This window comes from Anomalospiza imberbis, chromosome 35 (assembly GCF_031753505.1).
Source record: "Anomalospiza imberbis isolate Cuckoo-Finch-1a 21T00152 chromosome 35, ASM3175350v1, whole genome shotgun sequence".
Lineage (NCBI taxonomy): Eukaryota > Metazoa > Chordata > Aves > Passeriformes > Viduidae > Anomalospiza > Anomalospiza imberbis.
The window spans coordinates 1,234,219-1,249,479 of NC_089715.1; the positions used below are offsets into that span (position 1 = coordinate 1,234,219).

The window sequence follows — 15,261 nt, forward strand, 5'->3', positions numbered from 1 at the left end:
TAAAGGCACAAATCATAACATCAAGCATAAACAGAACACACAATTGGGGATACAAGCACCATAACGTCACCCTAGGACATTCAACCCCTTATCTCCGAATCGTCAACGTAACTACCAAACGTCATGTAAAAACTTCATCAAGTAAAAACTTCCATCTTTCACTTAGACACATTTCCTTCCATCTCACTTGCTCAAACTTTTGACCCACATTTCCTTCTATATTACTTGCTCAAACCTTTGACACTTAAATATTTCCTTCTGTCTCATGTCGGTGTGATTTAATGTACAGACAATGGCAGTAACATCCAACAAACAGTGATATTTGCATATGAGTCTCACCCCACAATCAGATCTCCCTGAGGCACACATCGTGTTCTTCCATATTTCTGCATTATTCACCATGTACAACCTGGTCCCTGAGCAAAGACAGTGCCACAAATGGGTTTGTCTGTACTCGCGGCAGAATTGATCCACACTGTCTTCCCTAACAAACCTCTGATATGTGCCACTGGGACTTTATCTCCGTCTGCTATATTCAGGGACTCAGACTGGGCAGGACCTGCTCCACTGGTGGAACCTCGGGTGTTAACTAACCAGGTGGCCTTTGCTAAATGCTGCTCCCAGTTCTTGAAAGATCGCCCACCCAATGCTTTCAAGGTGGTTTTTAACAGTCCATGGTACCTCTCCACTTTGCCTGCAGCTGGTGCATGGTAGGGGATATGGTGCACCCACTCAATGCCATGTTCCCTAGCCCAGGTGTTGATAAGGCTGTTCTTGAAATGAGTCCCGTTGTCAGACCCAATCCTATCAGGGGTACCATGCCTCCAAAGGCCCTGCTTTTCAAGTCCCAGGATGGTGTTATAGGCAGTGGTGTGAGGCACAGGGGAGGTCTCCAACCATCCCGTGGTGGCTTCTACCATTGTGAGCACGTAGCGCTTACCTTGGTGTGTCTGGGGCAGTGTGATGTAGTCAATCTGCCAGGCCTTCCCATACCTGCAATTGGACCACTGCCCACCATACCACAGGGGCTTCACCCACTTGGCCTGCTTGATGGCAGCACACGTCTCACAGTCATGGATAACCTGAGAAATACTGTCCATGGTTAGAGCCACCCCTTGGTCTCATGCCCACTTGTAGGTGGCATCTCTGCTCTGATGATCTGAGGCATCATGGGCCCATTGAGCTAGGAACAACTCCCCCTTATGTTGCCAATCCAAGTCTATCTTTGACACCTCTATCACTGCAGCCTGATCTACCTGCTCCTTGTTTCGGTGTTCCTCATTAGCCCGACTCTTGGGGACATGGGCATCTACATGACAGACTTTCACACACACATTTTCTACCCAAGAGGCAATGTCTTTCCACACATCAGTAGCCCAGATTGGTTTTCCTCTATGCTGCCAGTTGGCCTTTTTCCACCTTTCCAGCCAGCCCCACAGAGCATTGGCTACCATCCAAGAATCCATATAAAGGTCTAGCTTTGGTCACTTCTCTCTCTCAGCAATGTCCAAAGCCAGCTGAACGGCCTTGAGTTCAGCAAGTTGACTTGATCCACCTTCTCCTTCAGTAGCTTGTGCTACGTGTTGTGTGGGGCTCCATACGGCTGCTTTCCACTTCCAGTTCATCCCTACGATGCCACAGGAACCGTCAGTGAAAACAGCGTATTGAGTTTCCTCTGCTGGTAGTCGGTTGCATGGTGCACCTTCTTTAGCCCTTGTCACTTGTTCCTGCTGCTCTCCGTCAGTGAGACCAAAGTTCTCACCAGCAGCCAGTTTGTAATTATCTCCAAAATCCCAGGGCGATTCAGGTTTTCAATCCGGGTGTGCTGCATGATGAGAGTAATCCATTTGCTCCATGTGGCAGCAGTGTCATGGAGGGCAGTGGGAACCTTTCCTTTAAACATCCACCCCAGTGGCGTCAGTCAGGGTGCCAGGAGGAGTGGTGCTTCTGTGGCAATCACCTCGGAGGCAGCTTGAACTCCTTCATGGGCAGCCAAGATTTCATTCTCTGTGGGAGTGCATTTGGCTTCAGACCCTCTGTAATTTCAGCTGCAGAATCCCAGTGGTCGGCCTCGAGTCTCCCCAGGCACCTTCTGCCAAAGGCTCCAGGACAAGCCATTGTTCCCAGCTGCAGAGTAGAGCACATTCTTCATCTCTGGTCCCATCCTGAGTGGGCCAAGGGCTACTGCCTGAGCAATCTCCTGCTTGATCTGGGCGAAAGCTTGTTGGTGTTCAGGGCCCCAGAGGAAATCGTTCTTCTTGTAGGTGACCAGGTAGGGAGGGCTCACAATCTGGCTGTACTCGGGAATGTTCTGGAGGAAGTCTATGCCCAGAATATCCAGGGCCTCTGGACCGGTCACAATAGGATGTTTCTGCCACTCCTTCCCAGTCAGGCTCACCTCGGCTCCCAACAGGGCCAATTGCTGTGATCCCCCCGTCACCCCAGCAATGGAAACAGGTTCTGCCCCCACATGTCCCGATGGTATCAGGGGACACTGCGCTCCAGTATCAACTAAGGTGTCGCATTTTTGTGGCTCTGATGTGCCAGGCCATCGGATCTACACTGACCAAAGATCCGGTTTTCCCGTGCCTCTCCTTGGCTCGAGGCAGGGCCCCTCTAGCTCTGGTTATCCTTTCTTCCCTGAGCATTCATACTAGAGGTACCTTCAAGGGGATCTGACAGATCATACCCGGTAGCTCGGTCACTGGAGGCTGAGTCTACCTTCACCTTACTGTAATCCTCTCGGCTAGTGTTTCCCTCCTTGAGTTGACACACCCATGCTGCCAGGACAGAAGTGAGTTGATGTACTTCAGACCTGATTAGCATAAAAAATTTGATAATTAGAATGCCTTGGCAAGAACAAACAGAGCTTTGAAGACTGCAAGAAGACTGAATCAAGAAAGAAGATTGAATCAACTTCTATTAGCTAGAGATGCTGCAAAATGGATGTTTGTTTGTGATGATTAACCCAATTATTGTAGAAAAAATTACTAGTCTTCCTAGAATTTGTATAAGCATATGTAGTCCATGTAAAAAACACGTTCACTCTCCTGTGAAAATGTAAAAAGTTTAATAAAGGACAATAGGAGACAAGGACCATGGAGCAAAGGTTATTTATGGCTGGGTGCATCTTGGCACTCAGCCAAGACCACCCTGTTACCTTCAGGGATCCCCCTTAAATACCTTTTCCCTTACATCAGCCTGTTGCATATTCATAGCCGCTTATGCATATCCATAAACGAGTTTACATTTTCCAGGAGCTATTTTACATGGCCCCTCTTTGGGTCTGCCTTTTCAGAGCTTGTGTGTTCCTTGGCTGGGGTTTGGCTCCTTCTCTTTATCCCTTCCAGTTCGGGCCTTGGTCCGCACTGCCTTCAGACGGTGAGTGCTGATGGTTGGCAGATCTGTACAGGTGTGCTCATCCTGTGTTCATTGGATGTTATCCCATCCAAGCAGGCATTTTAACACAAGCATACTTCCATCAGCTATTGCACTACTGTGTCTAAGCCTAATTAACAACAAAATTTAAAACTATATATTTGGAACAAAGTTACTTTAACATCACATATATAAAATCCATTTTAATATTTGCAAAAACCCAATATTATAATATATATCTAGAACACTTCTCTCCTGCAACTAAGGGCTGACACAGCTTGGCTTCTTCAGCCTGGGCAAGAGACTTAGACTTGACCCAACTGTGGCCTTCCAGTACCTGAGGGCAAGCTATAGGAAAGATGGACAGGGACTTTGTACGAGGGCAGGCAAGGACAGGACAAGGGAGAATGGATCCAGGTGGAAAGAGAGTCGGTTTAGGTAAGGAATTCAGAAAAAATTCTCTCCTGGAACAGGTTGCCCAGAGCAGGTGTGGCTGTCCCGTCCCTGACAGTGTTCAAGGCCAGGCTGCATGGAGCTCTAGACAAGCCGGGCTAGTGCAAGGGGTCCCCAGCCACAGCAGGGGGGTTGCAGCCGTGTGATTTTTCAGATCCTTTCCAAACCAAACCATGCCACGACTCCATGATTCTGGGATACTTCCCCTCCTCATCCTCTGGCAGAAAAAGGATCTTGGCCCCAAGCTCCACATTGCAGACCATGTCTTTTGGCAGCCTGCAACTGTCTCAACAGAGGATGAAAAGAGATGACATTACTGATACGATTTCCCTTTTCTACTCGAAAATTAAATGCTCCACTCCTGTCCACTCTCACAAAAGTGTCTGAAGAGGCAATTCTTCCCCATGAAATGCTTCGTCTCAGCCAAAGAAGAAAGAAGCCACAAGCCAACACGCTTCTTTATTGCCACATTGTTTGATTTGGTTACTTCTCTAATAGGAATTACTTTGGGGTTTTATTTGTTAGTTTCTCTCTTTCGTTCCGCGGGGCTCGCGGCGGCTCCTCCGTTGGGTTCGCGGAGGCAACGGAGGAACGTTCGCGAGCTCCGGCGGTTCCGCAGCAGCAGCAGCAGCAGCAGCAGCAGCAGCAGCAGCAGCAGCAGCAGCAGCAGCAGCAGCAGCAGCAGCAGCGCTTCTCTCGATCAGTTTTCCGCTCGACTTTCCACTCGCTCCCCATCCCCTTCTCCCTCTCACACTCACTCTATTCCCGTCCCGTCCCGTCCGTGTTCTGCCTCTCCCAGCCCGGCTCATGCCGCGTCCCGCAAGGCGCCGCTCCTCGGGGCCGCCCCGTGCCCGCCCCTGCCCGTCCCGCCGTGGAGCCGCCTCGGCCGGGCTCTCTCCGAACTGGCTGTGGCACTTCTGGAAGTGCCTCTTGCTCTGGTGCTGGCGGAGCAGCGCGGTCTTTTGGCTCCGTCTGGCGCGGGCTCTGGGCTGGCCCCGGCTGGGGCCCCGGCCCCGAACCAAGCCCCTCCCGCGGTTCCGCCCGCAGCCGCCCCGCTGCCGCCCCGCGCCCGCCCCGGCCCCGACAGCGTCGCCAGCAGCTTCCCCGCTCCGAGCTCCGCCGCTGCTCGGCTTGGCCGCCGGCCCCGAGCCGCCGCAGCCCGGGGCGGCTCGGCAAGCAGCAGCGCGCCGGGCGGTCGGGTTCCCGGGGCAGAAGAGCGGGAGCGCGGTGCCGCCCGCACGGGCGGAGAAGCCTCCCCTGGAGCAGCTCTACCGGGAGGGCCCGCTGCTGGGGAGCGGCGGCTGCGGCAGCGTTTACTCCGGGACCCGGCTCGCCGACGGCGCCCCGGTAAGAGACGGGGCCGGAGCGGAGGGGGCGGCGGGCGGCGAGCGGCGGGCGGGGAGCTCAGCCCGGCGCTCGCCTTGGCTTGCAGGTGGCCATCAAGCGAGTGCGCCGCGATCGCATCTCGGAGTGGGCGCGGCTGGTGAGTGAGCGGGGCCAGCGGGAGAAGCCGGCGGGGCGTGCCGGGCGGGGCTAGGGCGAGGCCCGGCAGGGTGGCAGCCGGAACGCTGCGAGGGCAGCGAGCGGGGAGTGAGCGGGGGCCGCGCAGCGTCCCGGGCCGGGCAATGGCCAGCGGCGCCGGGGCCGGGCAGGGGATGCCCAAGGCGCGGCACAGCATCGGCCCCGCTGAGGGCATCGCGGTCCCCCCGCAGCACAACGGCGCCCTTGTGCCCATGGAGCTGGCGCTGCTGTGGATGGTGTCGTGCCCTGGCTTCCGCGGCATCGTGCGGCTCCTGGACTGGTTCGAGCTGCCCGACGGCTTCGCGCTGGTCATGGAGCGTCCGCAGCGCTGTCAGGACCTCTGGGACTTCCTGGCCAAGCAGGGGTTCCTGACGGAGCCCGTGGCGCGGGGGCTGTTCCGCCAGGTGCTGGAGGCCGTGCGGCACTGCACCAGCCGCGGCGTCCTGCACCGCGACATCAAGGCCGAGAACGTCCTCGTCGACCTTGCCACGGGCGAGGCCAAGCTCATCGACTTCGGCTGCGGCACGATCCTCCAGGACACGTTCTACACCCGGATGTCAGGTGAGCCCAAAGCCGGGGCCCAGCCGGGCAGCGGAGGTTCCCCCCTTTGCTGGCAGAGGGGGAAGAGGGAGGCAGGGAGGGAGGGGGAATCCTTCTTCAGCTGGCTGCAGCCAAGTTGCTTTTCGGCGGGGCAGGAGCTGGCTGTTGTGGAACGGGAGCTGGCTGGGAGGGAGGGAGGGAGGGAGCAGCATGGGCCTGATGAGCTGTGCCCGTGTCCCATAGGAACGCCGGAGTACTGCCCACCGGAGTGGATCCTCTTTGGCTGCTACCATGGCCAGCCAGCCACCATCTGGTCCCTGGGCATCCTGCTTTATGACCTGGTCTGCGGGGACCTTCCTTTCCATACAAACAGGGACATCGTCCAGGGCCAGCTCTTCTTCCCACCCCGGGTGTCTCAAGGTGAGGATGCGCCTTCAAGGCTCGGGAGGAAGAGCGGGGTTGGGAGGGGGCAGCTGGCACAGAAGCGTCCCGCTCTAGCAGCTAGTGAGGAGGTTGATCTCCTGGGTTAGCTGGAGGAGGTGGCACGTGTGCCTCTGGGCTGCTCTCCTCCGGAAGGGAGGATCAATGGGAAGCTTTTGGCTGCAGCTCCGAGCACTCCTAGCGTGGCCTGGGCACCGTGGAATGTGGGAGAGCACGGACAGGAGCCTTGTCCCACTGAGTGGCGGTTTCTGGTTTCTCTGCAGAGTGCCAGCACCTCATCAGGTGGTGTTTATCCATGGAACCCGCAGACAGGCCGTCACTGGAAGACCTTTTTGAGCATTCTTGGCTGCAGGAGCCCTGCCTGGCCCAGGAGACAGCAGAGATCCATCCCTCTGCTCAGTAGGATCCAGGAGCCCAGCAAGTACCCGCTGCACATGTCTCGTGGCACTCCAAGAAAACCCCGGAGCGTTTCCCTGTGGCCGCGGCCCGGAGGAGAGAGCGCAGCCAAGGAGATGCTTCCGCTGGTCCCCAGCGAGTTGTGGAGGGAGCGTCTCAGTGCTCCCCGTCCCATTGGAGAAGTGGTGGCAGTGCAGTGAAGGTGCCACGGACTGGAACAGGGGAAACATCCCCCTGCAGCTCAATGGCATCGAGATGAGCCCGCAAGCCGAGGCACAGCTGGCGTGTTCTTCTGGAGCACCACATGGAGCTGGGAACACCATCCTCGAGCTGGCCGCTGGCGGGGCAAAGCCGAGTGGCTTTGGCTGCGGCCCCTTCCTGGAGGACACGCTCTGCGCCCCGATGAAATCAAGATGAGTCCCCAGCCGGCGCAGGGGCGGGGGGATGCTCGTGCTTCCAGGCATGGCAGGGCTCGGGCTGGCCACGCGCTGTAGGTTCCCCGCTTGGCGGCCCTGGGGAATATTAATTTTTCCCCCGGCCGCCAAGCTGCTTTTTGGTGGGAGAGGGGACGGGTGTTGTGGAAGGGGAGCCAGCTCCTGGCCTTGCTGACAGCTTCTGCCAGCCAGCCTGGCATGGGCTGGGGCGGGGGCAGCCAGCCTGACAAAGCATCCATCCATGTGGATGGGGGCAGCAGAGGGGGACGGGTTCTGAAGCCATGCCCCAGCTGATCTGCTTTTTAGGCCCTTGAGGAAGGGGTGCGTTTACGGGCGGGAAAGGTGGGGTTTTTTCCCCACCCATGGACAGGTTTAATTCTCGCATGGAGTGGTCCGACCCTCCTCAGGCCCGTGAAACGGTGACAGGCTTTGTAGCTTCTTCTTGTTTCCAGGTCTTGTTTAGAATTGATTTCATGCAATTGTTCTTTGTTTTCCCAGGAAGATTACACCTGGTGCCTGGACTGGACGGGGAAGCGCCTGCACCGTCCCTGGAGCACCTCCAGTGCCAGCGCTACCCCAGGGGCCACGGTCTGTGGGGACATCCCCTTCAAGAAGGACGAGGACCTCGTGCGGAATCGGCTCCTCTCCTGGCAGCAGGTCTCCAGAGGTGGGCACCCGGCTCCACAGCTGGGCTGGCAGAAGGGCTTCGGGCAGAGGGCAGCGGGCACACAGGCATCCTGCCCTTACAGCTGCTGAGGAGGCTGCTGTGCTGTGCTTAAGCAGAGGAGGTGGAACATGGCCTGCCACGCTGCCCTTCTCTCGAAACAGAGAATGGCTCAGGAGGTTTGGGCTCTGAGCACAGCCAGCAGCCTGGCCCGGGCCCAGGCCATGGTGGGACAGGGGGACAGGAGCCTTCTGTGACTGACCGTGGCTCCCTGGTTTCTCTCCGCAGGCTGCCAGCACCTCATGCCATGGAAACGGCTCCGCTCGGCCTGCCAGTCTGGGAGGGCTGGAGGGCGGCGGGTGCTCATTTGCTGTCAAAAATAAATTGGTTTTTTTTTTTGTCATGTCACGATCACAGCATTTCTTTCATCCTTTTCCAAGGTTTTGGCCTCCCTTCCTCCAGGCTAATCTTTTTGTGTCCTTCCTCAGCCACTTGATGGCATTTGGCAGGGGGGGGTTAAGCAATGTTAAAAGTTCAACAACAGCTCCTGTTGCCAACTGCAGCAGCCCCTTCAAGAGCCCTGAGCTACCAGCGAGGTCCACGTCTGCCTTGCAAAAGGGAGTGGTTTGCAGCCATGGGGTTGTCGCCCTGCTGCAAAAGCTGGGAGGAAATAACAAGTGGCAAAATGCCAATTTGGCTCAAGCCCTGCCCAGTTTCTTCATCTTTTCCCTCTGCTCAGTGATAGGCAGGCAGGGCTGGACTCCAGCGAGGTTCAAGCTCTTGGCGCTCCCTGGCATCAAGGGGATCAAGTCAACTCTTGTATGCAGTGACTGCAATAGAGCTCCTGAAGGAAAAAAGGGAATGTCATGAGGTGGGGCCTCCTTCTTGTCCCCTTTGTCTGCCCAGGAGCCCCTTGGAAAGGGAAATGCCCACACGGGTTTATCTGACTCCTTCCCAGCCAGCCTTTCCCTCACTCCCGGGTCTTATTTGCTCCGCAGGCTTCACCAGCTCGCTCAGCTCAGAGGAGCTCTCAGAGGAGAAAACGCTGCCTGGCGTGGGGCTGTCTGATCCCTGTCTCATCTGGATTCCGTTTGCCCCGCTCCCTCCCCCATCCAAGAGACCCAAGGATGCCCCGCAGCCCCACGGTCCTGCAGCAGATGCCGGGCACATTCCCTCCTCCGCTCCTTGGTGGCCCTGGGGAGGCTCCAGAGCCCTCCCTGTGTGTGGGACAGCTGCTGCAGCACCGCTGTGCCTGCGTGCGAGCAGCGCCCGAGGAGCAGCTGTGCAAGTTCTGAGTCTGAAGCGGAATCCTCGGCGCACACAAATGACAACTGGCATCTCAGGGGCTGCCAGGAGAAGCTGAATCCATCTGCTCGCTGCCCTTTCGAGCCATAGCCATGCCGATGCAATTGGAAGAATTGCCCCTGCCCAGGAAGCTCTCAGGTAGAAGAGAGGAGCAAAAGCCACGTGTTTCTGAAACACGAAATGTCAGAATGAGGTTCCTTAACACTAATTTGCTATTTAAGAGGGGATCATTTATTGAGGCCTGAGGTCCAGTGAGGGATAAATCCTAACCTGACGTGGACATGTAATTCTACCAGTGTGTTGTTCATATACAGTCGCTAAATGCCAATTACGATTTACCCATTTCCATAAATCCCACCCCGAGTTCCCAGATTCAGTCCTTGTTTTCTCTATCACTGCACCCTTGAGCCAGATGTCTTCTTCTTCTCTTCCAGCCATCCGTGCTGGGAAAGCAGCCCCTGCATGCCTTGTTCCTGTGCTGGAAGTTCACAGGCACGGTAAAAATGGAATGAACCCTTTGGGTCTCAAGGCCAAGGCTTTGTGTGGCCAGGCAGGGGCAGGCAGGAGGCAGAGCTGTCAGCAAAGGAAGGGGCCAGCGAGGTGGGGCAGCCGGGGGATGACGACAGCCTGCAGGGACAGAGGCCAGGGCAGGGACACCGCAGGACAGCCTGGGCTGCAGAGGGCACAGGGATGTGCAGCAGCTGCAAGGCCCTGACAGAGCCAACCTGTGCAGCCCTTTGGCCATGGCTGCTGGCCCTGGGCCTGAGGCCACGAGGGGACAAGTGACCCTTGCAGCCCTGGGGCCTCATGGCCTCCTTGTCCCTGCTCAGCAGCCGGGCAGGGGCCGCCCCATGGTCCTGCCCTTGGCATGGCACATCCCCACATGGCAGTGCCCATCCCGGGAAGAGCCCTGAGCAAGGAGGGAGGGACAGGATCTGCCTTGCCAGGGGCTGGGGCTCAGCCTTGGCCCTTTGCATTCCTGAAACACATCCAGGTTTGCTCAGCGCCAGAGACACCTTTGCCTTGTTTGTCCCCACCTGTCATCAGTGCCTCCAGTTCTCTGCTCTGCCTGGGGCCTGGGGACACTTTGATATGAATTGTGTCCTTGAGTGGAACCCATTAACAGTTAAAGAAAGTTTGGACTTTGAATCTGACTTTTTGAGTTCTTGAGAAGCTCTTTGAGCACACTCTGAGGGACTGGGTCTGATGCAAACAGCACCAAAGCCCCAGAGGTCATTAAAGTCCTGGTGCTGTGTCTGTGCTGCTGAGCTGGGCTGGGCTCCTGGCCCAGAGGCAGCTCCTGGCAAGGGCAGCGCTGCAGAGAGACAGCTCTGGCCAGGAGCAGCTCCTGTGCACAGCCCAGCAGGGCTGGGGCACTGCCAGGGCATCCCAGGGACACGAGCAGGGCACAGACAGAGCTCACAGGGGCTCAGCACTGGCAGGGGCTGTGGGGTGTCCCAGAGGGGGCTGTGTCACAGCAGCACCTCTGTGGCTGTGTCACGGAGGCACAGAGCAGCTGTGATGTCAGAGAGGGGCTGTGTGACAGCACAGAGTGGGTTGTGAGAGGTCACAGACTGGGCTATGACATCACAGAGTGTGTTGTGTGAGGTCATCAAGCAGCTATGGCATGCCAGAGGGGACTGTGTGACATCACAGAGCAGGCTGTGACATCATGGCATGGCTGTATGACATCACAGAGCAGGCAGTGAGGTCAAAGTGTGTGCTGTGACATTACAGAGTGGCAGTATGACATCACAGGGAGGGTTTTGTGACATCACTGAGGGGGTTGTAACATCACAGGGCAGGCTGTGACATCATAGAGAAGGGCCTAAGGCAATAGAGCAGATCCTGCCATCATAGAGGGTGGCTCTGTGACAACAGAGAGTGGGTTGTGACATCACCGGGCAGCTGTGTGACATCACAGGGGTGTGTGACACCACAGGGGCTGTGTGAGGTCACTCCACCCCAGCCCCCCCTCCCAGTTCCCCCAGAGAAGTCCAACGCTGCTCGTGCACTGCGGGGTCCCCTGTCCCCCCGGGTCCCCCTGCCCCCGGCGCCGCAGCCTCCCCCAGAGGATGTTCCACGAGATCGACCCCAGAGCCTGACACGGGGATGGGGGCTGGGACTTTAGGGGGTGGGACAGGGGGACAGGGACCCCCTGGCAGCGTCCCCGTGTCCCCCAGGGCCAGAGCCTGGCCCAGGGCTCCTTCACCCTGTTACCAACGAGGGCTTGAGAGCGCTGAAAAAAATCCCCAGCAAGGGATCAGCAAAAGCCAGATTTAATATTAAGTGACAGCACCACAAAGTTCCTTGGCAAGAGTCACTCTGCTCCTGACTGGACACTGCAGGTACAGAAAAGGAAACAAAGCAACAACAAAACCAAACAAAATCCAGGCAATCAAACCAGAAATGAGCCAAGACCTGGGGCTTTCCTTCCTATGGAAAAGAACTGTCCTTCTCATCTGGGTGCCCATGGCCGGAACTGGGATTTCCACCTCCAACATTGCCTGTTGTGACAGCCTGGAGGAGATTGTTGGCTGGAAACATTTCATGTGTGGGGAGGAAGGGGCAGGACCAGCCTTGCCCTGCCCTGGAACCCCAGCCCTGCCCTGCCCTGGAACCCCAATCCCCCCAGAGCCTCTATCCCAGCCCAGCAGTGTCTGCCAGTCCCTGGCACAGCACAGGCAATGCTCCACAGCCACCTCTGGAGCCCCCAGCCCAGCTCCTGAGTGACCAAATGACCCCAAGTCCCACCTGGGGAAGGGCCCAGGAACACCAAGGGGTATTTAAGGCTGACCACAAGGCAAGCACACATCTTGACCCTACCTCCCCTTGGAATTTTTATTTTTTTGAGAACCACTGGAATCCAGGAGTTGGTAGCTCTGTGTGTGCTTCTCTAAATCTTATTTTTCTCTATTTCTGTGTCTTCTTGTGAATTTTGATTAACTTAAAATTGAACAGGATTGGAGCTTGTGAAGTTGAATGGGCCAAGTTAATGCTTTGAGAAGTGTTTTTTGTTGATTAAATGTTGTATAGGACCTTTTGCCAAAGTTTCTCTGATCTTCTAAAATTCCCAATAAAGGCTGTTTTGTTGGTTTGAGCTCATGAGAATCTCTTGTTGGTATTTCTCCAGTGCATCCAACTCAGAGGACACAAACGATTGTAATTCCTCTTAAATGTCTCCTTGAGAGAGTTGTTTGGGGGATGGGGGTCAGGGCTTGTGTGTCCTGCTTGGCACAGCCCAGGCAGGGCTTTCACAGCCACATTCCACACTCCATTTCCCAGCTGGAGCCGCTGGTGCCTCTGAGTTCTGCTGCCCCAGCCCCAGGGACGCTCTCCTTGTCTGCCCATTCCCCCACGGTCTCTGGGCAGGGATGGCCTCAAGTGGGGGCTGCTGACATCCTCAGCAACTTGGAGGCTGCTGCTGAATTTTACTGCTCCAGAGGCTTCTTCAGCCTTCAGCTCTTCAGTTCAGGAATTCAGTGTCCCAGAGCTCATTAACATTCAGAACAGATTAACAAGCCAAACCTCTGGGAATAAGGTAAGTGTTCAAATAATTTGTGGTTAATTAGCCCAATTACAGAAGCCTCTTCAAAGTGAATACACTACATTTTAAAAGACAGTGAGAAAATATTTTTTTGGTCCTGTTTAGGTTTTTTCCCTGTTAATACATTGATCTGTGCAATCTCCAATTGACACTGAATCCAAGTGCCTCCTCATGCAGTTGGAATAGATATGAAAATCAAGACCCTTCATGGCTGACAATCAGTCAGACTCTGTCCCTACCCCCACCCCACCATTTCCCCCATCCAAGCCCTGGCACTCAGAGCAGCCTTGTGCAAATCTGAGCTCCCTCCAGCCCAGGCTGCACCTGCAGATTTCAGCTCCTTGGCTCCAACTCCCACCTGCTTTCTCTGGAGAAGGAGCTGCCCGAGACACAGAGGGATGTTCATTTCTTGTCAGCCAACAAAGCCAAGGGAAGGCACAGCTCCAGCAAATGCAAAAGTCATTTCTCTGCTGGATATTAAATCCACTGTGCACAGCAGACAGTCTCAGAGCAATGGAAAACACCTTCTGTGCCCAGCACAGATCCCAAGGTCCTGCCTAACCCTCCCTGCCCTGATTCTGCCCAGATTTGCTCTTTGCACACACGAGTCACAGGCTGAAGTCAGGAGCTCCCTCCAAGCCCAGAGGGAGGAAAAGAGGGAAAGTGGATGAAGAGCTCTCCTGTGCAGAGCCAAGGTCAATGTGCCCCTGCAGTGGGAACCACAACTCATCAGGTTTGTGTCCTTTGGGCTCAGGGATGGTGACACTCAGAGGCACAGAAAGGTTTCCTGCCAACAAACACAAGTTGAACATTTGAACAGTTTAATAACCATCACAGCTCTTCCCTCAGCTCTCTGTGATGTCCCAGCAGCATCTGACATGTCCCCCATCCCCAAGGGACTTCTGTATTGAAACAGTTTTAGACAAAGACATATGAAATGGTATTTCAATGACAGATTTAAAAACAGTAAGATATAATTCATATTTATTTGAACTTCAGAAAGATTGGGCCACTCCCTGATGTGCAAAGAATGAAACCAGTCCGTTGAGAGACATTTGAATGACCAGAAAGCATCTGGAGGGGGAAATCTGGGAGCAACGGGAAGTACATAGATCCACCTGGTCTAGTGCAGAGATGTCCTTAGACATGGCCATTTCAACAGGAGAACTGGAAACACCTAAAGGAAGAGGGAGAGGAAAGAATAAACAGAATATTGGTGACTCAAGGAGACAGGAAGATCAGTGTTTCTTGTCATTCTGCCATCAGTGCATCAGAAAATTGCTGTTTCTTAAAAGTACTGAAGTGATGCAGATAATAAAAATGTGCTTGTATAATATGAAATGTACAAGTATTATCACCTGTGCCCCTTTCCAGGCAGACACCAGCTGTGTGCCCATGACCAGGCAGTGCCACTTGTGCCCTGAGGTGCCGAGCTGGGATTGGATCTCTCAGAGAGGAGCTGAGGGATAGCAGAGCACCTTGCAAGCTGCAGGTCCCTGCCAGCCCCGCAGGGCTCCTGTGCCATCAACATCTGCTCTGCTCCAGCCTGAAACAGGGCCCAGCATGGTGCCGAGACCATCAGAGAGCTGAGGTGTGTGCTGGAATTCAATGCCCTCCCCATGGCACAGCAGCCCTGCATTTCCCTGCTCCAGCCTTGGTCTCCAGCACAGCCATGGAGGCTCTTTGGGCTCCTGAGTGTTCCTGCTGTGTCCATGCCCCCAAGGGCACAGAGCAGCCTCCTCTCTCGGGCACTTGCCTGTTTTCCATGCCTTGCACAGGCGCTGGCCCTGCCCCACAAGGCCTGGGCTGAGTCCTGCCCTGCACGCTCAGCCAGGCTGGGATGGACACTGATGGTTTCTGTGCCAGGCTCTCTGAGCCCAGCCCAGCTCCCTGCAAGCTCTGCCAGCTGCCCTGAGCTCTGTGCAGCACCAAGGGCCTCTCCCCAGCACAGCCCAGCCGGCTCTGGCCCCACAGCTCTGCTCAGCCCAGGCTGCTCTGGCCACTGGCCCCACGGCCTCAGCCCCTGGCCAGGGCACAGCAGCAGCTGCAGCTCAGCCAGGACTCAGCCCCAGCCATGGGGGAAGGGGCTTGGCCAAGGCCAAAGGAGGCTCCCTGGGTGCCCTGCTCCCCTTGGGCTGAGGTGCTGAGAGCTCTGCAGCCCCTGCTGCCATCCCATCTGCCCAGGCCAGCACAAGAGCCCGGCCTTGGGGCCCTCCAGAGCTGCTCCTGCTCCAGGCCCAGGGCCCATCCCAGAGCTGGGGCAGCCACAAAGCTGTCTTAGGGCGACATTATGGTACTTGTATCCCCAGTCATGTGTTCTGTTTATGCCTGATATTATGTTCTGCGCCATCAGGACTGACTCTGAAAATGAAGGATTGTTTTGTCTTTTTATCAGCCGGCTCAACTCCCCCCATGGTCTGTGTATAGGAGAGGCTTGGCTTGCTTGCTTGCTTGCTTGCTTGCTTTTTGCTTTTCTTTTGCTTTTGCTTATTAGTTAGTTTAGCTAGGCTAGGCAGTCCAATTTTTACCTTGGATTGTTTTTTTCCCTCCTTCCCTTTCCCTTTCCTGAATAGCATCTGAAC

The 15,261-nt window shown here is 55.7% G+C and overlaps 1 protein-coding gene, 1 long non-coding RNA gene and 2 pseudogenes across 2 annotated transcripts in view; 3 read left to right on the forward strand and 1 right to left on the reverse strand.

The window, feature by feature from the left end:
* LOC137464036 (zinc finger protein 208-like) overlaps window positions 1–15,261 on the reverse strand; it is a 1,110,012-nt pseudogene that overhangs the window by 1,038,854 nt on the left and 55,897 nt on the right.
* LOC137464035 (zinc finger protein 850-like) overlaps window positions 1–15,261 on the forward strand; it is a 1,110,255-nt pseudogene that overhangs the window by 1,030,435 nt on the left and 64,559 nt on the right.
* Window positions 1–15,261, forward strand: part of LOC137464052 (uncharacterized) — a 103,666-nt gene that overhangs the window by 37,186 nt on the left and 51,219 nt on the right. The gene's annotated exons all lie outside the window — the stretch shown is intronic.
* On the forward strand, window positions 4,639–7,146 carry LOC137464068 (serine/threonine-protein kinase pim-1-like). The gene is made up of 6 exons (XM_068175384.1): window positions 4,639–5,178; window positions 5,264–5,314; window positions 5,544–5,913; window positions 6,136–6,312; window positions 6,597–6,732; window positions 6,951–7,146. The coding sequence occupies exons 1-6, from the start codon at window positions 4,639–4,641 to the stop codon at window positions 7,144–7,146; spliced, it is 1,470 nt and encodes a 489-aa protein (XP_068031485.1).